The 23,759-nt window shown below is 48.6% G+C and overlaps 1 protein-coding gene across 4 annotated transcripts in view; it reads left to right on the top strand.

The window, feature by feature from the left end:
- Positions 1 to 23,759, top strand: part of Pdss1 (decaprenyl diphosphate synthase subunit 1) — a 36,151-nt gene that overhangs the window by 11,706 nt on the left and 686 nt on the right. For all 4 annotated transcript variants that reach the window (XM_010614693.3, XM_010614698.3, XM_010614696.3 and 1 more), the window contains 7 exons: positions 1,360 to 1,490; positions 8,015 to 8,156; positions 10,241 to 10,352; positions 10,457 to 10,566; positions 15,676 to 15,756; positions 15,828 to 15,941; positions 21,001 to 21,081. In XM_010614693.3, the coding sequence (XP_010612995.3) occupies positions 1,360 to 1,490; positions 8,015 to 8,156; positions 10,241 to 10,352; positions 10,457 to 10,566; positions 15,676 to 15,756; positions 15,828 to 15,941; positions 21,001 to 21,081 (771 nt within the window). The remainder of the gene's footprint in view (positions 1 to 1,359; positions 1,491 to 8,014; positions 8,157 to 10,240; positions 10,353 to 10,456; positions 10,567 to 15,675; positions 15,757 to 15,827; positions 15,942 to 21,000; positions 21,082 to 23,759) is intronic.

The raw sequence follows: 23,759 nt of genomic DNA, 5'->3' as shown, positions 1-23,759 counted from the left end.
CAGTTTACTCATGAGTTGCTCTCTATCTCCTCCACCCTCCCACTCCCTTTAACTTTGCCATTGCCTGGGATTCTGTCAGCCCCTGCTCTCTCTCTCTGCCTTGCGTACAGCTGTTCCCATCCATACCTGCAGCTTCCAGATGTCATTTCTGCCTCCAGTTGAATCGTCCCTTCTGCTTGCTGTCAACTCCATGCAGTGTCCACGACTGCCTGACCTCCTGTGTCAGAAACTCTCCTTGTCAGCCCAACAAAAGTTTTTTTTCTGGTGTCCTTGATCATTAAAGGTGTCACACAGGACAGGTGCTCAGGTGCCACATTCTTCTGTTCTGTGTCACCTCAGTCCCTCAGTACCAGGTCAGGCCATCACCTGTGTGCTCCCAGGGTCGTGCCCTCGGCTCAGCGAGAGGACCCGCCATCCGGTGCTGTGTGAACTGTAGTTACCGGTTTACGTGACCCGTCCAAGCCTGGGCTCCTGGTAGCAAAGGTTGCCTTGCTCATCTGTGACAGTGCTCGGTCCCGACTTGGCCGTCCAGTGCAATCCTGACAGCTCCCCCATGTCCTGTCCTCTCTGAGGGTCCATTCTTGGCTCCCCCACTGTGGTCAGGGAATCAGGGTCAGCGTGTCCTTAAGTGGCAGGTAGGACAAACACGCACGCGTGGAAGGGCCTCTCTCAAAGCTTATCTCCACGAAATATTCAGGTGTTCTGAACAGCTCTGATCTTTGCCTTCTCTGAATCTTTAATATTTTCATCATTGTGACTTGGTAATGCAGGGCACGCTGCTGTGTCATACGCTGAGTGAAGTTTTATGGTGTTTGTGTCCTGGACTCAGTGGTGGTAAACTCCTTTCAGTTAGACAAACTGCTTTACGCTTCCTCTGTGAACCTTTGAAGTGTTCATTGCTAAAGGCCCAGCCGTTAGACCCTGCTTCTCCTCCCAGTCCAGCCCGTCCGCTCCTGCCCTGATGTGCGGCCGACTTCAGACTCTCACAAGTCTTCTCTTTTTCCTCCCGCTCCGTCTCCCGGCTGCCCCCAGCCTGAGTTCTGTTCTTTGTCAGCCGTCCCTGGCAGAGTCCTGGGCCACCCGGTGCTTCCTCCCAGCGCTTGCTGTGTGGGACTCGCCGGTGGCTGATGCCGACTGTGCCCAGCACAAGGGACACTGGGGACGGGGGAGCCAGGCCTTGTTGGTGTGGCCTCCAGGTGGGAGCTGCTCCGTGTTGCTGGACGGGACCGGATGCTGGAGCCTTGTCCACCTCAGGGTTGGATTTCTTCATTGAAGTGGACGCATTGAAATCAAACCGAAGTTTGACCAAACATCCTGTTGACTTTTGTGCTCATGATATCTCATTGGACTTCGTTTTAGGAATTGCTCACATCTACAGCAGAACTTAAGGAGATGTCAGAGTACTATTTCGATGGAAAAGGAAAAGCCTTCCGACCCGTTATTGTGGTGCTAATGGCGCGAGCATGTAACATTCATCATAATAACTCCCGGTGAGTGACTCATTTTCACACACGCGCACACGCCCGTCCACCCTGTGGTGCTGGAGACCAAACCCAGGCCTTTTCGCTACGCCTTCCAGTCTGTGGGCTTTTTAAATGTCCTTTGATGAATGACTTCGGTTACAAAGAAGCATTTTAAAAAACACGCCTTAAAGGAAGTTCATTTCTTTTCTCAGGAAGAAGTGATTGCAGGGTGTGTGCTTGTAATAATTACAGGTCGTGACAGGTGTGGGCAGTGCGGCACCGTTGGCCTGGGCCGCGGGCAGCACATCCACACTCACACCCGTGTTGCCTGACTTCCGTGACCTTCGGAATCATGTCTCGGAGAAGACACTGTGACTGCACACGTTGTGTTTTGAATGTCCGTAAAAGTTAAGTTAAACATTAAAACAGCTGCGGCCATAGCATGAAGGGAACTCTTACAGGAGGAAGCTCTCCCGGCCGCCTCCCGCAGCCCTCGTCACGCTTCCGCCCGTTCTTGGATTTGACGGCCCAGTCGATGTCCGTATATAATTTTGTACTCTGCTTTGTTCGCTTACCGTTATTCTCGGACTTTTCCGCACTGTGCAAATGCCTCCGACTCGGCGTAGTATGAGGTCCCTGCGCTGGCGCCTTCTTCTCTCAGCAGAATTGGAAGGCGCCGGCCTCGGTCGGCCCTGCGTGGAGGGCGCTGCGCCAAGGACCCGTAGGGGTCTCGGATGCTCGGCAGCCCTGGCCCTGCCGCTGCCCTGAATCTTCCTCCGGTCCCCAGGTGGTCATCTGTGAAATGGAGGCACATTCACATTTACAGACCCGTTATCATCTGCCAAGCATGCCCTGTGTCCGCACGTCGCCTGCGCGCGGGGTTGCTCCTCCGTGACGGGGCTCTCGGCTCGGTGCTTTGCAGGCACCTCTGAAACCTCTGGCCGCCACCTTCCAGCCCTCCGGGAGGGCAGCGTGCAGACAGGCAGGCAGTGGCGGAACCAACCTGGAGGCCCAGCTCCCGTGCTCGGGCGGTCCCTGCGCCCACTGGATCTTCAGCACCACCTCTGGGCCCAGCCCGCTCCCCGGACCCGGGCCGGACAGAGTGCACTTGCCTTTCCCGTGTCTTAGCAAATGCATGACGCCGTTCAGTACCCTCAGAATTGTGGAAAGGAACATAATTCCTCCCACTTTAAAATCCTGCTGGCCGTCCTCCCACAGTTAGAGTGACTTTCATTCGCTGTACTGAACTGTGTAAACTCTCGGCTTCAGAAAGCCAGGGAGCCACAGCGCCGCCCTCCGGCCGCAGGGCGCAGGGATCGGAAGTGCGGGGCGGCCCAGCCAGCCGGGACACTTCGGTGCCTGACCCTCCAGACCCTGCCTCCCGGGACCGGTCCAGTCAGCGGGCGCCCTGTCCTTGAGCTTCTCACGCGTGCTTTTTCCTCTTTCTCCTCTGATAATCGAAGTGGCCCCTGAGAGCTTCGTCACACTCGTCCCCTGGTTTCCGAGGTGTGTATTAAACACTCGCGGTTTAACAAGGCAGTGATTTTAGAAGGCAGAGTAGAACAAATATCCTAACGGCAAACAAGGAGAAAACTACCTTTTATTGATTTTTCTCTTTTTCCGGCGTTGGGCTTTTCCGCTGGGCCTTAGATACTCTCTAAGTGACTGGACTGGAAGTTCAGACCTCAGGTCTGCGGTGGAGTTATTGGAACCTGAACTCCTTGAAGCTGTATGCACAGCTTTTGTGTTTGCATTGTTGTAGGACAGGGTATGCCTGACAGTCTACCCTCAGAGGGTGATTTGGCCCTGAAAAGGCTGACTCGTCTGAGTGTGCTGAGAACCCCACACCTGGTGCCCGGAGCAGGCCGCCAGGCTGCATGTCCAGAGGCTCCTTAGAAGCCCTCTCAGGGACCCACCCCGCGGCCGTGTTGGGTGCTGGCCTTCAGCTCTGCCTGCCCGGAGAGCAGCACCTGTCCCAGCTGGGTCCCTGCTCCCACAGCATCCAGGGACCAGAGGTGCAGGCCACTGCTGGGTGCCCCACCTTGCACCCATCTCTGCTGCCCCCCTCGGGCAGTTACCCAGGAGCATCCTGTTCCTAGACCCCACCTCTCTGCTTTCTGGAGAACCTGACTTGTGAGGACTTCAGCACAGTCCCAGGTTAACTGTAGGTCTAGAGCAATGTTACTCAGAACAGAAAAGCGGTGTAGGAGTTTGAGACCAGACTCATGGGGGCTCGGAAGATAGACTGCTGTAGTTACCCTGCTCATCAGGAGGGACAGTGGGGCCTCTGTGTACAGTGCTCCTCCCAGGTCCTCCTGCCCAGCAGCCCACCGTGGTCACAGGACTTGGCAGCGGTCGGGACGCCGGGCAGCCCAAGTATGGTGCACAGGTCTCTGCTGTGCCGCGGTCAGGTGACACAGGGTCCCACCGGTGTAAGGATCAAAGCCGGGCTTGGTGATCAGACGTCTGGTCAGATGCAGTTGTCACATCAGCTTATAGGCCAGGGTCCCAGCTGCGATAAAAAGCTTATATTCAGAGGAAGTAACTCAGTAGTCCTATAAAAGATTACAAAGGCCAAACCCGGGGAAGACTTTAACACAGCATCCGTGACAGCACCGGCTCACTTGAATGATGACCAGGATCAGGCTGCTCACAATTCTAGAACTCTATGGTTTCTGTGAATTGCAGATCATTGAACCAACTACTGCACTGTTGTCACAGGCTAACCTTGAACTGTTGGGCTCAAGGGATCCTCCTGCCTCAGCCTCCTGAACAGCTGGAACTGTAGTTGTGTGCCACCATGCCCGGATTCTCTCTGACTTTAAAAAGTTACTTCATATTGCTGTGTAATGTGAGGCCTTAAACATCCCACGTAAAGCTCAGTGTGGGAGGGTGCTGCTGCACCCCAATCAGGTGCCTTCATGCCCTCCTCAGTGGCAGTTACCTGGGATCAATGCTGCTCTCCCCCATGGACCAGAGGAACCGAGCCCCCGCTCCACTGTGTGGGGCAGTTCCTCAGAGGCTCTATCCTGAGTCTCAGATGAATTAGCAGTTTTAATATCAAGTGAAAGGACTGGAATTCAGAAGGAGCAACTCCTGGGCAGTTTTCAGGTTTGTCTCCAGATGAGTGATGCCTGTGGAATTGTATCAGATATGATGTAGGCTTCATGCTTTGGTTTTGTTGTTGTTTTGTTTTGTTTTTAAGATGGGATCTCGCTGTGTAGGGCCTGGAACTTTCAGGGATCTTCCTGCCTCAGCCTCCCAAGTGCAGTGATCACTGGTGTGCACCACCATGACCAGCTATGCTGTTGTTTAATATCTTACCACTAAAGAAACTGCAGCAGCTTCTGGATTTGGTGGCACGTATCTGGTCCTCTGGCAACATCCAGGCCTTCGGCTGCCCTGACTGACTCTGGGCCAGTGCCATAGAACGGTGGAGCTCGACTTCCAGTGGGCACAGGTCAGGGTGGGGAGCAGAATGGCTGCTCCTGCTGTGAGGGCGCTGGAAGATGGTGTACAAAGCCGCTCCCAGGCCTGAAGCTCAGGCTCCTGTGCTTGAGGTGGGCGTCAGCAGCAGCATGGCATCATGGCTCCTCAGCGCCCCACCCTGCTGCTTCCCGTCCTGTAGACCTTACATCAAAGGTCTGCTGTATTTGTTTGTTTGTACTGGGGAATCGAACTCAGGACCTTGCGCTTGCGAGATAGGCGGAACCACTGAGCTAAAATCCCAACCCTTTTTAGTCTAATTTTAAAATTTTTATTCCTTTACAGGACTGGAGATTAAACCCAGGGCCTTTGTATGGAGCTTCATCCCCAGCCTATTTGTTTTCTTTTTTTGTTTTGTTTTGTTTTTTGAGACAGGGTCTCACGATGTAGTTGAGGCTGCCCTGGAACTCACTATGTAACCCAGGCTGGTCTTGAACACACAGGATCATCCTGCCTCAGCCTCCCAAGTGCTGGGATTACAGATGTGCACCACCACGCCCGGCTAACGTGTGTGTGTGTGTGTGTGTGTGTGTGTGTGTGTGTGTGTGTGTGTTGTGAGGGTCTTTCTAAGTTGTAGGTTGCCTAATCTGGGCTTGAGCTTGGTGATCCTCCTGCCTCAGCCTCCAGGAGTGCTGGGATTACATACGTGAGCCACCACACCCAGCCATGGCCAGCTTTTAAAACTGTAGGGTTCTTTCTTTCCAGCTGCCTGAGCTGTAACCTCTGCGGGGAGCCGGAGAAGTGTGGCCTCTACTTCACAGCAGGAAGTAGGAGCGTGCCCAGTTTCTCTAAGGCGTGACTCGGCTTGGCAGTTTAGAGACCTCACCCTAACGTAGTGTGAGCTTTTCCTCACCTGTGAGGTTTGCTCCTCTGTCCCTCAGGGATGCTGCAGTGGCAGATACAAGCCAACACACATGAAAGCAATAAAACTGCATCAGATAAAATGATACAAAGCACATAAAATCTGTGTGATCTGTACAGATAAGTTCTGCTGTCAGTAAGAGGTATATATTCAATTAGACAAGTTCAGTTGGAAAATATTCCAAAAAAATAGCCTTTATATTTAAACCAAATGCTAAAGTCTGTACCTTTTCCTATGCATTTCAAAAAGATAGGGCCTAGCAAATTCCCCTGAAAAATGCGGAAGCTTCCTTAGTACAAGGTCTGGAGGCCTCACTGAGGGCCCCAGGGGCTCCTGAAAGCCTGAGCCTCTGTGTCCTGTGCACTGAGGCTCTTTGTTGCTGTCAGGCCCTTTGGTGTCGGGAATTGAACCCAGGGCCTCGTGTGCACTAAGCACTCCACCCTCACCTCTGAGGGGTTTAGTCGGACTTTCCTGTCTACGTTGCTTTTACTCTTGTGTTGTGGCTTGTGAAATGTGAATAAAGGAGAAGCAGAGCTCTATAACTGGTTTCCAGCCTGAAAACAGTGCGAAGGTTCTGACGAAAGGCGAGTCAGCCAGGCGTCACACTGTGAAGGTCCTTCATTCTCCATGTAGTTGTCCGTCATTTTCCGTTGGTTTCTGCTAGGACTGAGGAGTTGGAATGAGTACTACCTTTGTGCCGGTGCTGAGATGCGATTTTTTTTTTTCATGATGACTGAAATTTATTTTGTATCTCTCTCTAGACAGTTCACCTCAAACAAAAATAAAACCACTTTATCACCATTTTTATATTAATGGACATATTAAAAAGCAATAATAAAGTATATTCTTTTTAAAATGTCAAGATCCTTTCATTTACTATACTACTGTTATTACTTGCTTTTTATAGTTCGTTATTATATTACAGAATATCCCACTCTATGGATGAGATTCGATTTTTAAAGAAAAGGTCATTCGTCTCTTTTTTTAAAGATATAACCCAATGATATTTGAAAAGTAAGCTGTGACAATAATTTTTTTTTTATGATGACTGAAATTTATTTTGTATCTCTCTCTAGACAGTTCACCTCAAACAAAAATAAAACCACTTTATCACCATTTTTATATTAATGGACATATTAAAAAGCAATAATAAAGTATATTCTTTTTAAAATGTCAAGATCCTTTCATTTACTATACTACTGTTATTACTTGCTTTTTATAGTTCGTTATTATATTACAGAATATCCCACTCTATGGATGAGATTCGATTTTTAAAGAAAAGGTCATTCGTCTCTTTTTTTAAAGATATAACCCAATGATATTTGAAAAGTAAGCTGTGACAATAATGGAAACATTTGGTTAGTATGTAAGTCAGGCACGTGTCTTAGGTTCAGAAAATTCAGTTGGCTGTTTTTCTAGTTTGATTTTATTGAAAATTCTCAGATGGTGACAGTGATAATGACTATAATTAGAAAAAACCTTGGAGCCCTGTTATGTTGCACGTCTGCCTGTATCCCCCGCCACGCCAGGAGGCGAAGGTAGGAAGAGAACTTGAGCACTGGCATTCGTGGCTACCCTGGGCAACAGAGTCCATCTCTTTAAAACAGCACAAGGACCTACGGTCGTGTCCTTTATATAATTCACATCTGTGTATTATATCGACAGTGCTTATCCTGTAATTTGTGTTAAACTTGGGAAATATTTCTAGTACAAAGGTTAAATATGAGTTGGAAGAAAATTTAACCATTCTGTCTTGTTTGCTAATGTCATACTGAACATTTAAGACAGTATTAAAAGGTTTCAACAAAGTGACAGTTCTTTAAGACACGTTTTAAAATATTTCTCCTGTGTCTTCTCCATGCAGCCCTGCCACTTAATTGTAACCTAATTAGGAACTTGCATTCCTTGCCCAGGCCAGTGCCGTAAGACATAAAGATGTTTTACAGTCCAGCGTCCTTATGTGGTTGACTATTGAAATTCTGCTTCTTAATGTGGAGTCCGTGGACTTTGGGCAGGGTCTCCTGTGCATTTTTACAGTGCTCTCCAAGGGATGGAAACGGCTCTGTGGGGAAGCCAGAGTTGTGATGCAGTTGCTCTTAGAGAAAGGAAATTCTCCATCGTAGGTCCGAGGTCCGCTTTTCACAAGGTGACTGCTGGGAGGTTGTGGTGGCGTCTGTTAAACGCGCTGCTCTCTGTCCACCAGAGACGTGCAGGCCAGCCAGCGCGCCATCGCCTTAATTGCCGAGATGATCCACACTGCTAGCCTGGTTCACGACGACGTCATCGACGACGCCACCTCCCGGAGAGGAAAACACACGGTGAATAAGATCTGGGGTGAGAAGAAGGTACGCTTGTTGTTTTTCTTCTTTGGGGAGTTTTAGAAATCTCACCAGGGCCGGGATCGCTGAGACTAAATGGCCGACACCCAGAGTTAAGGGAGAGGGTTGTTTGGCTCACGGTCTGTACGGGCTCAGGCCATGGTCAGCGGGACAGCAAGGCGGAGGGGCCTGGCAGAGCAGGTGCCAGCAGCAGGCGGGGAGCCTCTCTGTGCCTCACATCCTGTCCAGGCTGCCTGCCCTTAGGCAGCACTCACACCCAGGGTGGGACAGCCTGAGTCCCGTCCCGGCGTCACCCGCCCCGCTCCGTCCTCACAGCTGCTTTTGCTCATCAGCAGTGACTTGCGGGATGGTGTTCTCTAGTTTCATTTTTATTTCCAAATTTAAATGAAAAGTTTCACGTCCACTTGACACACTCCTGCATATCGGTGCTACCGGAGGTGGGTTCCGTTCTGCAGGACTCATTGCGGTGGTCGCCCACCTGTGCCTGTGGGTGGAGTGACCCCCGGGGCCCCGTGCGTCTTCCCCTGCTGCCCGGCCTCTGCGCATGGGAGGAGCGGGAGACACATCGGCCCCTGTGTCTGGCCTCTCCACCCTGCCTGTCGGCTCCTCCTTTCCCCACCTTCGCAGGGCCTGGGGCTCCCGGCCCCCACCCGCTCCTCACACACAGGCTGAAAGCTGAGTCTGGGGGTTCCCAGGCGGGAGAGGACCCTCGGGCCTTGGCGCCAGTGACAGCAGGAGTGGACGGGCGGTATTACGCACGTGTGTGCTGTGGGTGTAAATGGTGTTATGAGCAAACACTTGTGTGGAACCAACTTATGTAACACGTATTATAGAAAACGATTCACTGAGATAGAGTGGACTCTGTTTTAGGGACTACAGAGAACAGACAGTAAGTACCTAGAGAGATGTGTTAAAATTTCTAGGAACTGTACCATTTATGACTGGTACAATATAACATGCATTTTTAAAATATGCAGATTACTATGGATGCATAGATACATGAAGTATTTGATTACAAAACATAATTGGACTGTATAATTTATAATTTGTGAATACATCCTGGACATCTTGCAGTCTAAAGACGTTTGGCAGAGTATTGCTCACTGAATGACCGGTGAGGAGCCTGTCATCCGGCTGGGCCTAGCTCGGTGGTACAGTACCTACTTAGGTGGCAGGTGGGAAGCCCTTGTTTGGATCCCCAGCGCTGCTGAAGAAAGGCTAAGACCCCGCAAAGAGCACTGAACTTAGAGCGCCCTTTCCTTAATCTTCACAAAAAGACACGTGTTAGCCTGCAAACTGGGGCATGCTGAGCTCCAGCTGGGGCTGGGCGGTCCTTGCCCTCCGGGATGGGGAGCCTCGGCCCTGCACCCGGTCTGGGTCTCGGGAGCCTGCGGTGTTGCGCTCGCTGAGGGGCGCATCCTAGCGGGCCTGGCCCAGCTCTGAGCTGATGAGTGCAGAGCAGGACCTGCTGTTGTTGCCGTCCTGGTGCTGAGAATGAAACCAGCGTGCCTCACATGGGAGCTTCCCACTCCTGAGCTGAGGCCCCGGCCTGAGAGGGGACAGTATGTGCAGAGGCCCGGGGACGTGGCTTGAGGGAGGTGAGCAGCGCCGTGCGGCTCAGCTGAAGGAGCCGTGGTGGGGTGGGGTGGGGAGCAGCCGCAGGGTAAGCTGACTGCCCGCCACCTGCCTGGGGCCTAGATCGGTAGGGTCCGGAAGGAAGCGTCAGGCCTGTGTGTAGGTGTCTCCCCAAAGCCTCATGCAGTCTTCTTCAGGAGGGGCTGCGTTGGTTTGGCACCGCCCTCATCCCCCCTTGTTGGAGTGGTGCTCCTCTGCTGCCCTGTCCTGGAACTGGCTGGCTATGGACCGAAACCTCCACACACTGATAAAGAAACCTTTCCCCTTTAACTCTGGGCGTTGGGAATTGTGTCTCAGCAATGAGAGAAAAGTAACAGGCAGGGAAGAGCTTTCGTCCAAGATGACACCTCTCTCCCGGTTTGTATTTATCTTCTGACAAGTCAGCTTCGTCCTTGGCTCCGTTGTTCTGATCTTTTTATCTGAAAGATTTTTGTTTTGTGGTGTTTTTTTTTTAGGCTGTTCTTGCTGGAGATTTAATTCTTTCTGCAGCATCTATAGCTCTGGCACGGATTGGAAACACTACCGTTATATCTATTTTAACCCAAGTTATTGAAGATTTGGTGCGTGGTAGGTTGATTCTGATCTTTCTTTCCTTTTTTTCTTTAACTTAGTCCCTGTATTTGCCCAGGCAACAAAACCATGTCTCAGGCGACCCCTTTCCTTCTTTCTAGGTGAATTTCTCCAGCTTGGATCAAAAGAAGACGAGAACGAGCGATTTGCCCACTACCTTGAAAAGACCTTCAAGAAGACTGCGAGCCTGATAGCCAACAGTTGCAAAGCAGTATGTACGTTCTGTCTCTCTTCAAGCTAAAAAAGTCTCGGCTCTTTCTTGGGAGCTAATTCGCCTAGAAAATATTTCTGTGGAGAACCTTGAAATAGTATACAGAATTCCAAAAGGCAAATGAGAAAACAGTTACACTCCCAGCAGCAGACAGCTTCTGCTGTAGGCCGTTGGTCTTCATTTTTGCCATCTTCGTTTGGTTTTCAGACATTAACTTTTTTTGTGTGTTTTTTGTTTTTCTGTCTTCCCAAGAGTTGAATCAGAGTACAAGATGTACTCAAAACATGCAGTGAATGTTTGAATTTTTAAAAAATTTGTTACAATAAAAGACGTTGCCGTTAATCCCCCTCAGATTACTCCTCTCCCTTCAGGCACAGTCTCACGGCTGCCATTTCTGAGGCAGCAGGACTGGCCTGCACAAACACTGGGCCGCGTCCTCATCCGCTGTGCTCACCAGAAGGTCCAATGACTGCAGACGATAGCATTTTCAATTGATTCAGGACACCGAGGCAGCCACAGCAGTGCAGTTAAAGAGCCTCACAAAAGGACTTGCAGAGCTTCTCAGAAGGGGGCAAGGACGAGGGGGTCTGTGTGTTTGAAGCGAGGGGAATTGGCAGCAGTATGGCCTTCATTCACCATGTTTTTCATCACACCTTGTATTCCCCAATCTGATGTCCACGCTGTGTGGCGTTCTGAACAGTTTATGTCAGTTTTTCTCACAGCTGCCATTACACACATTATTTCTGACATCTGCCTTTCAAAACTTCAGTGCTGTGTTCGTAAATATATTTTTACCCGAGAGGTGCCTGTTTGATGTTCCTAGTGGCCCACATATTACTAGCTTGTCGCAGTATTTTATGAAGTATAAATAAGCCTTCTTTTTCTCTGGATGTAAAGGGTGTGAATGGTCAGCTATTTCCCTGTGGCTTTCCCTTCATCCTCCACGTCCAAATGTTTTCCATTCGTTTGCACCTTTCGCCTGCAGACTAAATGCTTGGTGTTTGTTGTTAAGCTCATGAGCTAGAAAACTGTCTCCGCAGAGTTTTCATCCATGCACCTCAGCCTAGCAAACAGCCGAGTAGTGGTCCCAGGTAGTTAAAGCAACAAGCAAGAGGACTCTTGGAGTCTCGTGTAAACTGCATGTAAATCGTGATACCCTTTTAGCATAATTACACTCAGAAGAGCTTCTCAGACTGCAGAGAAAAGTCCCTTGCTGATACTCTGCTCTGAGGAGTACCAAGAAACGTGTGCTTGTGAGCCAGGAAAGAATGAGGACGACTCTTGTCTTCCAAGGAAGACTTCACTGAAACCCTAAGGAATGTGGATTACGTGGGGCATGCTGGCCACATCTCAGCCAGTTTCTCCTCTTATTAAAAGGGCTATTTCTGTTTTATTTCCAAGCCATTACTGCTTTTTTAGGAGAAGAGAGACTGATGAAATTATAAGACTCTAAATGCTAAATAATAAAAGGATCTATGTACAGTGGGAGCCGCACAGTGGGTGCGCTTCCCTTCACAGAGCATCATATACCCTTGATAGCCACAGTAGCCTTCGGGATCCACCCTCCTAGGACACACTGCTGTGTGGGGCGAAGTCGGTGGTTTCACGAGTCGGAGGCTGGTTTGAAGCTAGGGCAGGGGTGGGGCTGGCAGGGACACTGGGCGGGAGCAGAGCCGGCTGGGCCAGACAGGAGCTAGGACCTCAGCAATGGCGCCCAAAGAGGCGGCTCGGTTGTGCTCACTGTTCAGATGACGCCCAGGTATTCTGTAAGGGCAGCTCCTTCAGAGATTTGCAAGTGAGCCAGGAATTCTGTGTGCGTTGGTTCCCTCAGTCCTCTGAACTGAACCGCTGTGTGCTGTCCACTAGGAGGCGTGCTGGCACAGCCCAGAACACCCCTTGCCCCAAGACTTAGAATAAGGAAGGAAGATCAGTGTGAGCTCTGTGAATAAACGCTTCTATATGAAGTGCCCATGGGTGGAAATATTCCAGAGGTGTTATATATTCAACATTGCTATCTTTATGTATTCTTGGTGTTTAAGATGCAAAGGCATGCGAGCTGTAAAGGAGTGCATGCAAAGCAGATCAGACCTGCCCATTAGAGGAGTAAGACTGCAGATGAGGGTCCTCACAGGAGAGCCAGTGCGGTCCCCGAATGCTAACGCTGCGTTCTCAGGGGCCGCCTCTCCCTGTCACCTCCCCGCCCTCCTGCTTGGACCTCCCACTGTATCTTAGTGGAAAGAGTGGGAAACTAAGGGAGGGCTGAAGCAGGAGGGTTGCAAGTCGGAGCCCAGCCTGAGCAATTCAGCAGTGTACACAGGGCCTCTAAAGGGGTAAAATGATGGAGAGGAGCTCTGCAGGGCCTTCAACCCCCAGCGGCAGAAAAGCCAGGAAGACGTCCACAGCCTTTGTCTCTCATCACCCTGACGTTTGAAGAGGGGAAGTATGTCCATGTTATGTAAATCATTTCTCATGAAACTCGGGCTCTGGCTTTTGCATCTGTGTATTTATGGCTCTTTCCTGAGGCACTGGTTGTGAAATAGTGGCTTTTCTGTCCTTCCTTTTGGGGAGGGTACCTGGGATTGAACTCGGGACTTTGTGCTTGCGAGGCAGGCGTGGCGCCAGCGTTCCTCTTCTGCAGCGGAGTTGATAGATGCCCTCTTGTACGGAAGCTCTTACCTGTGTTATTCTGTGGACTGTAATTCTTTACAGTTTACTTTCATGCTTGTATGTGACCAGCAGGGCAAGGCCCTCTGCCACGGCTCTCGTGTCCTTTTCACACATCTCCCTTATGCTTTCATAGGTTTGATTTCTAGGAGATGCTCCAGGCTCATTTTGTTTTCCCAGAAACCATCATTGGACATCATTTCAAAAAGCAAAGGGCCATACCTTCCATTGTTATGAACTGTCTGTTCTTGTGTTTAGCCTATTTTTCTAGAGGGCATTTGGTCTTTTTCCTTGGCTTTTAAGAATGGTTCGTATATTAAGAATAAACTTAGCTTATCCATGATACGTTGAGTAGGACGTGTTGAGTATTAAGAATATTAGCTTATCCATGATATGTTGAGTATGTTTTCTCCCAGTATTTTCAGACAGTACTGTTTTGATATTATTTTCTGTAATTAATGGTAGCGTTTTACTTCTCTGCACTATTTGAATAAGACCAAAATACATACATTTAACCATCATAATACAGTTCTTAACCCGTGGTGGTGCCCACACACCACCCGCTGTTACCCAAGTACTGTCCCCCAGTGCACAGTCCTTGCTGCTCTCTCCAGCCAGACGCAGGACGGTCCACTGTGATGGGGTCCCCGGGAAGTCCCCCAGCTTGGACTCCGCCCGCTCCAGCAGGATGCGCAGAGGCCGAGCCGAGCTGTGTGCCTCTCGCGTGTGTGCCCGGACATGTGCGTGTCGCATCTGATCTCCCTAGTCGCGATTTCCCGTTAGCGTGTGCTGACCCAGACGGCTCGCCCTGGTCAGGGGTCGGGAGCAGAGCCAAGTGGGCAGGGACGGTGACCCGGTAACTGGGAGAAGTGGCTGCTGGGAGGGCACAGGGCACAGGGCAGCCTCAGGCCACGTGGAGCGCACGGCCCCGGGCCACTGGGCTTCTGCTGGCTCGGTCCGGTCGGGCTCTGCCTGCGGCGCCTCTGGCCCTGTGAGGGCCTTCGTGTGGGGCCTGGGGCTGAGGGCCCGGGAAGCGGTAGCCGTCAGCAGTGCCAGTGCCGTGGGACACTGCGGGGCTTGGCCAGGGTGACCCGAAGTGCGAGTGACTTCCTGGGCCCTAGGAGACTTGGCTTTGTGCTGACAGAACAGCGTCCATCTCCCTCGGTACCGTTACTGTCTCGGAGCAGAACCGGCTCTCCCCGCGTGGGCCCCGGCTCCCCCTCAGGAGCCCTTTCTCACTCCGTGCCAAGTGCCAGGTTCCGGGCAGTGGGTGCAGTGGGTGAGGAAAACGGGAGAGGATCGGTAACGGGAGAGCCGGGCAGAGCTGCAGAGCGCGTGGGTGTAGCGTCACGTTCATTTCTCCTCCGCGCTCCGAGGTAAACGCTTTGATACGAGGAAACGGAGCACAGAAAGACGAGTCACTGCCCAGGGGCCTGGCGGTTGTAAGGCTCTGCTCCGTGAGATGGCTCCAGACGGACGGACAGGGGCCGTTTGTCCCGGATGCCGAGCAGCAGGCCCGCGAAGAGCTCCGTCTGGCTTTCACTGAGAGTCAGCGCTGGCGGCAGGATGCCTCCCCCTGCCCCTTTTGGTCTCACCCGTCTTTGTTTTCTGAAAATGTGGCTGGGCCCGCTTAGCATGCTGAGCAGAGCAGCCGGAGATGCGCAGAAGGGGTGCGGGCCGGCTAGATTTTTTATTAGTTTTTAAAAAAAAGACTTTTGAAGTCTTATTTCTCCCCTCAATAACAAGGGAAAAAAATAGTTTCTGTACAGTTAAAGTATTTCTAAGAGAAGTATAGAAACAGTAGGACCAAGAAGATCCGAGGAAGATTTCTTAAAATCTAACACTGTCCAGACATGAGGCTTGAGGCTGTTACAGATCAGCAAGACATAATTGCCTTCAAAAATAAGTGGAGTCACCAGCAGTTATTAAAGAGTGAACTGCAGATGGGGAAGTAGAGGATAACAGGAAGGAGAAAGCCATGGGCTGTTAAGGCAACAGCAGCGAGGCTGGCGTGCTTCGTCCTGAAGCCGGCGTTTCGCGTACTGTGACGTTCTTTTTCATGTTAGCAAGGTTTACGTAGCGTATTACCAGCAGAGCTACCTCATCATACCTTGGTTTTTCTTACGCTGTGACAGGAAAGACTGCTTATCCTCTTTTGAAAGAAGTGGGGCAGATGGTAGCATATCATCTCCTTAGGATTCGCTCTGTGACAGAACACTTGCCTCACGCGCTCACGGCCCAGGTTCAGTCCCTAGCACTGCCAAACAGAAGTAAAGAATATTTTCTGCCTGTCCACCCTTCTTTTGATGTCAGTATCTCTGGCTGAGTCGAGCGTGGCCTCGTTGCCACTTTCTTAGGGAACTGTGTGGCTGATTCTTGGATCCCGAGTTGGGACCCTCACTTCTGGCTGCCAGCGGCTCATCTCTGAATCCTGTTTTGTTTCAGGTCTCTGTCCTGGGGTGCCCCGACCCAGCGGTGCATGAGATCGCTTATCAGTACGGAAGAAACGTGGGGATCGCTTTCCAGGTGGGTGCGCCTCGCGAGCAGGTGGGCTGGGTGTCCGCACGCGGCGCTGCTCACACCCTTTCCCGTGCCAGCTGGTGGACGATGTGCTGGACTTCACCTCGGGCTCCGAAGAGATGGGCAAGCCCACGTCGGCCGACCTGAAGCTCGGTTTAGCCACTGGCCCTGTCTTGTTTGCTTGTCGGCAGGTAAGCTTTCCGACTGCCTCGGATACACGGCCTGGCCGTGAGGCAGGGAGGCGTCCGGGTAAGAGACCAGAGGTGTCGTGGCTGAGATGTTGGGCCAGTCACTTCGCCTCTCTCGGCCTTATCTGTGAGAGAGAAGACTGCAGGCGCCCTCCTGCAGCTCGCTCGAGGATCAGCTGAGAGAATACTTGTTATCGCGTAAGTTGTGAGGTGCTGTGTGCGTGTAAGGAAGCATTCTGATTATCTCGCCTGTTTTGGGCATTGGCAAGGTGATTAGTTTCCACGTCTTGATTGTAGGACTGGAATTTGTGGATGCCTCAAAGCCCCTTAAAAAGGCACAGGAAGCATCAAGGCCCTCCAAGCCTAAGAAATTCTGAGAAATTTCTTCAGTTGTAGAAGTTTAAAGGGACTGTTTGCTGCTCCGAGACAGGCCTGAAAAGGTCAAGAGGTCAGTGGAATGCGCTAGATTGGGGACCGGCGAGGAAGGAAAGGAGTAAAGCCACCTTCACGTTGCCCTTAACACGGACAGAAGGCCCAGGGGGGCATCGGGGGTGCTGCCGTGCCTCCCAGAGCAGGTGTGGGCACAGCCTGCCCTGGACCCTGGCCATGCTGCTTTTGGCTGTATCAGGTATCACTTGAAATAAGTGGGACATTAGCTAGTACCTGGACTTGCTTTAAAAAAGACTTTCATCTTAGTGGCATTTAATTCGTTATTTAGCAAAGTATAAAGATGTTCATCACCATACCCTGAAATTAAAAACCAGCTTTTCGATCCCTCACATTTTGCCTGTTCTTAGAACTTGCAAAGAGTAAGTCTCACCTTCTGCTGCAGAACTCAGTGCTTCTATTTTGATACAGAAACCAGTGGCCTTGCCTTTAATTAGTGTCTGATGGGCCCAAGGAGAGCTCATCTCCCCCACCTAGCAGCGCTGTCACCCCCGGGAGGCTGGTGTCCTGCGTGGCAGGGCTGTAGGAGAGGGCGTGCATGGCCGCCTCTGTCCTCGAATTGTGAGGCTGAGACTGAGAAGTGAGAGGTGTGCTTGAGTTGTGCCAAATGTGGTGGTTTGAGTGAACTTTTTGTCTTACCCTAAACCCACGTGAGAAAATGAGAAGCCGTTTATCTGTAAAGGCGTGTGCTGTGCTACAACCACAAACGCACAGTGAAGGCCTGAGTGTGCCGAAAGGCAGCTGGCTCAGGAGAACCCCATTTAGGTAGGCCCTGAAATCAGTGGTTGGGAGAAATTTTTGGTTGCTAGACTTTTAGCAATCTCAAGTATAAATACTTGCTATGATGATGGTTGAGAATGGTGTGACCTCTTGTGAACGTACTTCAGAAATTAATTTGCTGTCTTCTGCACAAAGGAGTAAGGGCTCGTGCTGCCTTCAGATGTCATGGGGCAAAGCAAAGCGGGGTGGGGTGAGTGGACCCCGCCACAGAGCGGTCTGTCGGATCCACGGTAGGTGGGGAAATGCAGAGCGGAGGGATGGGACACGGAGAAGGAACTGGGAAACCACAGCTGTGCGCAACCTTGGGAAACCCCCGCGTCATACGCGTCTGCTCACTCAGGCTCAGCAGACGGCACTTTTCTCATCTGCCCGTAAAGCAGTGGGAGGGGGAGGCACAGTGCAGCCGCGGAAAAGGGACAGCAGGAAATGACTCTGGATAGGACTCATTTCAGACCGATTCTTTTTTTTTTGTCTTGTGGCACATGGGCCAAAAGTTAGTCAAATATGTATTTATAGTTACACAAATAAGTATTTGTAAGTCATTTCAAATAAAACAGCAAGTTTAAGCTCTACTGGGGATTACACTGTCAAAAAAGGGATTCTTAGCAAGGCATTTGCCAAGGTTTATTGGAAGTAAAATTTTGGGTAAAGCAAGTTCCAAAAATAACTTAATATGTAGTGTATCTTAAGAAAAATGTGTTCTTTTTAATTTCTAAAGGATTCTTTCATACATCATATCTGACCTTACAATTCCTCTTTGTAGTAGCTATTATGATGTCTGTTCTACAAATAAGATGCTGATGCCCAAGTCGGGCCAAAATTAAACATCTGGTAAATGGCACAGAAAGCAACTGACTGTTCGCAAGTGTGCCAAGGCCGGCATTCGTTTGCTGTCCTGTGTGTGGTCACTGCCCTGCCCAGCCTGTCCCGTGGGTAATGAGTTTTGTTTGATTAGAAGCCTACACTTTCTTCTCTGACCTGACGGAGCCTCACGGGAGCCGGACTGGCCGTCTTGGGGAACTGCCTTTTTACTTGGCGAGGGAAATTGTCCTCAAAGTTTTTGACATCTTCCTGGAGGGAGGCATTTCTTGGCCGATAGCTGTGGCACAGGGTGCCTGAGAAAAGTAGAGCGCTTGCTTCATGCCATCGTGAAGCCTGTGTTGAGGCCTTTTTTTCGCAGGGCTAAGAAAAGTTTCAGGATTTCTGGAGAGGTGGCAGTGTCCTCTGTGTGTGTGTGTGTGTGTTGTACTTTTAAGTACAAAATCTCATGTTAAATCTTTCAAGAATGTATTGATCAGATCTTACAAGCTTTAGAAGAAACAGAATGGAAGTGGTATTCTTTGGTGAGGCTACACTGGTTTTCAAGATCTTTTGAAAAACTTTCTCTTCTGCTTCTCTCTTTGCTAATAGACGTAAATGTCAGCCTGCAGCCGTATTTCTCACTGCCGTCACCAGCCCCTGCACCAGCTGCACGAGCATATGCTATTGTGACAGGCGGGTGCCTTAGTGACCGCTTCTGTTTGGGTAAACTCACTCCCGTTTACTGAGTACCTTTGTGGTTCTGTTTGTGGATGGATTTCACAGATGGAGAATCTGATTCACTCGCAGGTTGTTTTCCTCCTCTCAGAAACAGCCTGAGCTAACAAAAATGTTATATTTCTCACTAAATCTGCAGTTGTCCTTCCTGTTTCTTCACATGCCACAGTAAGGGATGTGGATGTCCCCCCGGAAGTTTTTTTACACTTGCATATTAAAACTCCACAGGCTCAATGCACGTTTTATTTCAAATTTTGCTTTCTTGATGCATTTTATGGTAAAGATCAACACATTTTGCCACACTGAACAGGGTCATTTTACTTGAACAGGGTCATTTTACTGGGTGCCCAGGACATGGTCATACGAGCTGTGAAGATAGTACTGGAATGTACCTGGTGTGGCTTTCTTGATATGTTTCTGTTAAAGCTTATTTATTGGTACATTTGAGCTATACAGTACAGTTCCATTCATCACTGGGATCTCGTACCTTTACATGACAGGTCTTGGTTCTCATTTTTTCCCCTTGTCCTTGCCCTCCCCTCACCCCCTCCCCTCCCACCCCTATTTACAAAGACTGTTTCCATTTTTTCCCTTTTCCCTTGTTTCCTTTCCCCTACACCTTTAGCTCTTTTCTGCTTCACATTATCAGTTATACAGTTTGAATCTTAGTTATAGTTTTTCACAGCAGAGAAACTATTCAGTATTTACACGTGTCTGGCCTCAAGGTCCATCCATTTTCCTATGACTAATTTCTCATTGTCCAGTCTCCAGTTGATGGGCAATTGGGCTGTTTCCAAGTTTTAGCTATTACAAACTGTGCTGCCATAAACATGGGTTGTTTTAATTCTTCTGGGTAGATACCCAGCAGAGGGATGGCTGGGTCAAATGGAACCTGTATTCCTAGCTCTTTGAGGTATCTCCATGTTGATTTCCACAGTGGTTGCACCACTCTGCACTCCCACCAACAGCTCCACCAGCATTTGTTACTGATTTCTTGATAGCGGCGTGATTTTCATTTAAGAACTAACCAGTTGCCGGCTGTTTAAATTGTGAGAAGGGACCGGCAAGTGCAAGGTCCTGAGTTCCATCCCTGGTACAATCATCATCATCATCCTCTAAGAATGTTAGCAGTCTCTGGATGTTAAAACTAACGAATTAAGTCAAAGACTGGCTGAAGGACACCACGGGGCAGAGAGAAGGCGCTAGGACAGAGGCCTCACTACAGGAAGCAGCATGGCATATTTGAAGGATAGAAAGGTCAGATGGCAGGACCGCAGTATGTGTTTGGAGAGGACAGGAGAGGAGTACATGTTCTGACATAGCTTCCCCTGAAAAGAACATTCTTGCATGCCCATTTCTTTCTTCCAGAATTACTAAAACCATGGAGATGGTTATAGGACAACAACTTATTTCATCCTTCAGGCTCACTTCCAGGGAAAAACTGGCAAGTGCTGTAAGCAAGCACTGATGTGTCCAAGACCAAACACACCCCACCTCTTATTCCACAGAACTACAGACTGTTAGAAATCAAGGGTTTCAGATCATGAGACAGATGAGGAGGCTGATACGGAACTCATCCAGCTGTGGCTGCTGGTGGCCGAATCAGGACTAGGGCTTGCATCTAGGAAGTGAAGTGACTTGCTGTCCTAGTTCCCTGTTAGTGGTGGCAATTCGAAATAGTTACTAAGTACTGTGAAATACAAATTTCATCTTTAACCTTGTACCTCTTTCAGCTTAATTCTGGTCTCTTTCAGCACTCAGTAATTCTTTGCATCTGCTGCACATTAAGAATACCTGGGAAGTTTTAAAAGCCCTGATACCCAAGCTAAATCTTAAGCCAGCATAATCAAAACAGAGTGTATCTTAGCCTCCTGGATGAACATAACATCTGGCAGCCCTGCTCTGGAGCTCTGATGTTCACTCTGCCCTCATCTCAGGAGCTTCCTGTGCCCCTCATCCTAGGCCAGTGGTTCTCAAAAGGGAATGAAGCAGAGGCACCTGGGAATTTGTTAGCGATCCATGACTGGACTCTACCCTACCAAACGTGGGGGTACACTCATGCATCAGAGTTTCCTGAGCAGCAAAGTCAAATGAGATTTTGGAGGTACTCCTTGGGCCCACACACTGGATGTCTCTTCTAGCTCAGCTTTAACTGCTACATTTATGGCTCCCCAGTAATCCAGACGTTAAGCCATCTTTTGGGGTTTTTTAAAATTGTTATTTCCTGTTGTTACAAACTACTACGAGAATACTTAGTTCTTCTAAGAATAATAAATAAATTTCCTTTCTTTATGGTTAGTTCCCAGACATGAATGCTATGATAATGAGACGGTTCAGTTCACCTGGAGACGTGGACAGAGCTCGACAATATGTATTACAGGTAGGATTACTTGTAAAAGAAAAAGTTAGCATCGGGTACAGTGTGACAGCTCTTTAACCAACGCATATTGTAACGTTAGCTAAAAATTAAATTTCAGACAGACTAAATGTGGTCTTTTTATCTGACAGAGCTTTTTTCCTCATTTTTAATAAATTCACTTTTCCTCTACAGTCTATAGTACTGCCCAAAGATTTTAACTGCCCTTGGGCAAGACTGGCATATTAATATTTTTTTCCTGAACCAGTCTCCTCCACGTCCATCAGTAACACTGCTGCACCCTCATGCACCCAGAGGGGCTAGCTTAGTCTACCCTCATCCGGACTACAACTAGGCCATTACAATACAATGGTCTACTCATCAATTTTAGTCCATCCAATGAAACTGTTATAAAGGAACTAAAGAAAGGGAGAACTACTTAACTCTGTTCAGGAACCAGATGTTTGTTTTAAGATATTTTGCCATATATTTTCTCAACTTTTCTTTAAAAACAAGATCTTTTTATGTAGTTTCAGTTGGGAGACTATGTTTTGAGAAGGAGCTGTTTCAAATTCAGTCATCTGAAGGCTACAGATTTAGTAAATCGAGTAAACAAATGTTAGTAATTGTATGTGGTCTAAGACGCACATTCCATGTTAACACTTGGAAGAATTGAAAATAACCAAAACCCCTTCAACAGGAGATACTTCTGTTCTAAGTAGCTACTGTTATGTAATATACTTTACAAGAGGGTGGTTTGGCAGGATTACAAAAACACACTTTGAGATGGTACTGTAGCCTGTAAAGAACCCTGGAGAGAGGTTCTGGTTTCAGAAAGAACATGACCAGCATCCTGCAGTCTCTGCGGGGCACTGGTTCCAAGGTCTCCCACAGGTACCCAAATCCATGGGTGGTAAAAGCTCTTACAGAGTGGGCCATCTGCATGTACCCATCACACATCAGCTCAGATGACTTGCCACAACCCCCAACACTGAATGCTGCATCAGGGTACGGTCTAAGGAATGATGACAAGAAAGAAAAGATGGCTCAGTAGACACAATACACCCCACCCCGATACTGGGGATCAAACTCAGGACCTTGCGCTTGCAAGGCAGGCACGGTGCCACTGAGCTAAATCCCCAGCCCCCACAGTTTTTAAAATACTGGTTTCAACCTCTGGTCAAACACATGGTTACACAGAGTCAAAAGGCTGGAACAAGAACAAGAAATGGACTGAAAATTATTCCCTCCCTCTTAGATAAAATATTGAAATACTGTACCAGCAGTAGTTCAAAATATGGTGCTTTCGTTTGCTGCCTTTCTGTGCCAGAAGCCTGCCTCCTCTGGCTTGGCGAAGCAAGCATAGCCAGAAAAGCACTCGGGGATAAAATCCATAGGAATGTTCTCCAAACAGGTTCTCCAAAGGCCTCTTAATTGTAGTGCCCTCTATCCTCCAGCTTTTAGACACTGTTCCTAATTAAATATGAATGGACAATTCATTATCACTAAAGAGTTATTTAAAGCTTGCTAAACAAAAGAAACCAGCATAAATAGAAATAAAGATTGAAAAATATAAATAGGAAGACTAAAAAATACAGCATTCATAAGAACAGACTCGTAAGAAACTGTAAATGACTAAAAAACTAAAGAAGAGCTACAACAAAAATTTCAGGAAGAGATCAAACTGGTCATCTACTCAAGGAAAAGATGTTAGAACTAGCGCAGTGTGTAGAACACAACGGATACCGTGGGCAAGGCCTTCTCAGTGATGACCAAGAAACATTTCAAATCTAGAATTCGATACTCGGTTAAATCATCCGTTAAGTCTTGGAAATCTTATCACACAGAAGGACTGAAAAGTTGGCTTCCCATACCTATTTTCTGGGTAAGTTATTTACCAGTGTACTTCAGCAAAGTGTATGGAGACAAGAAAGGCAGGCCTCTGTATGAAAAGGCATGGCCATTAAAATATGTCATACTTTGAACACCTAACAGTATAGAAAACTAGAAGCTTTTCAACCATGTAGATGTATTTTGTAAATGTAAATGACAGTGGAATCACAATCCAAGAGAAAGAAATAAAATTATACTGTAATTATACACTGACTTCATTCCAGTGTTTTTAACATAGTAGAAATAAGCATTTTATTCACATCCAGCTTTTAGAAAGAACCAACATTAAAAACACAGTTACAGAATAGAACACAAATGCCTACAATATAACAGCACAGGTAAGGACAGGAGCCGGATACCCTCATCTGACAAAGACAGTTGATGCTATACCATGACAAAGGTAATTAACGAGAACTACAGACTGCAACGTGACCATCAAACTAGGCACAGTGTGAGTGTGCAAATCATCCACAGACAATAGCTAAACTGATGCTGAGAAATGACAAGGCTAGTGCATTCGGGAGAAAGGAACTGTTGAGTTTCATCACAAGCCCTCTATTGAAAATACTTTGTTAGTTTCAAAATGTCCCCTAAAAAAAATTCTGTGAAGTACATTTTTCTTTTCTTGTGCATGTGGTACTGGGGACTGAATTTAGGGCGTTTGCACTAGGCCACATGCCCAGCCCCGCTGGGTATGGGCGCATGAGCTCTTGCCTCAGCTTCCCAAAATGCTGGGATTTCAGAAGTAGTATAACTATACCCTGGCAGAACTCTGAAAAACTCAAGTTAAAAAAAAAAAAAAAAAAAAA

The sequence above is a fragment of the Fukomys damarensis genome, unplaced genomic scaffold (assembly GCF_012274545.1).
Source record: "Fukomys damarensis isolate Sample0158 unplaced genomic scaffold, DMR_v1.0_HiC HiC_scaffold_37, whole genome shotgun sequence".
Taxonomy (NCBI): domain Eukaryota; kingdom Metazoa; phylum Chordata; class Mammalia; order Rodentia; family Bathyergidae; genus Fukomys; species Fukomys damarensis.
The sequence above is the reverse complement of the archived record's forward strand: the minus strand, read 5'-3'. Positions and strand labels throughout refer to the sequence as shown.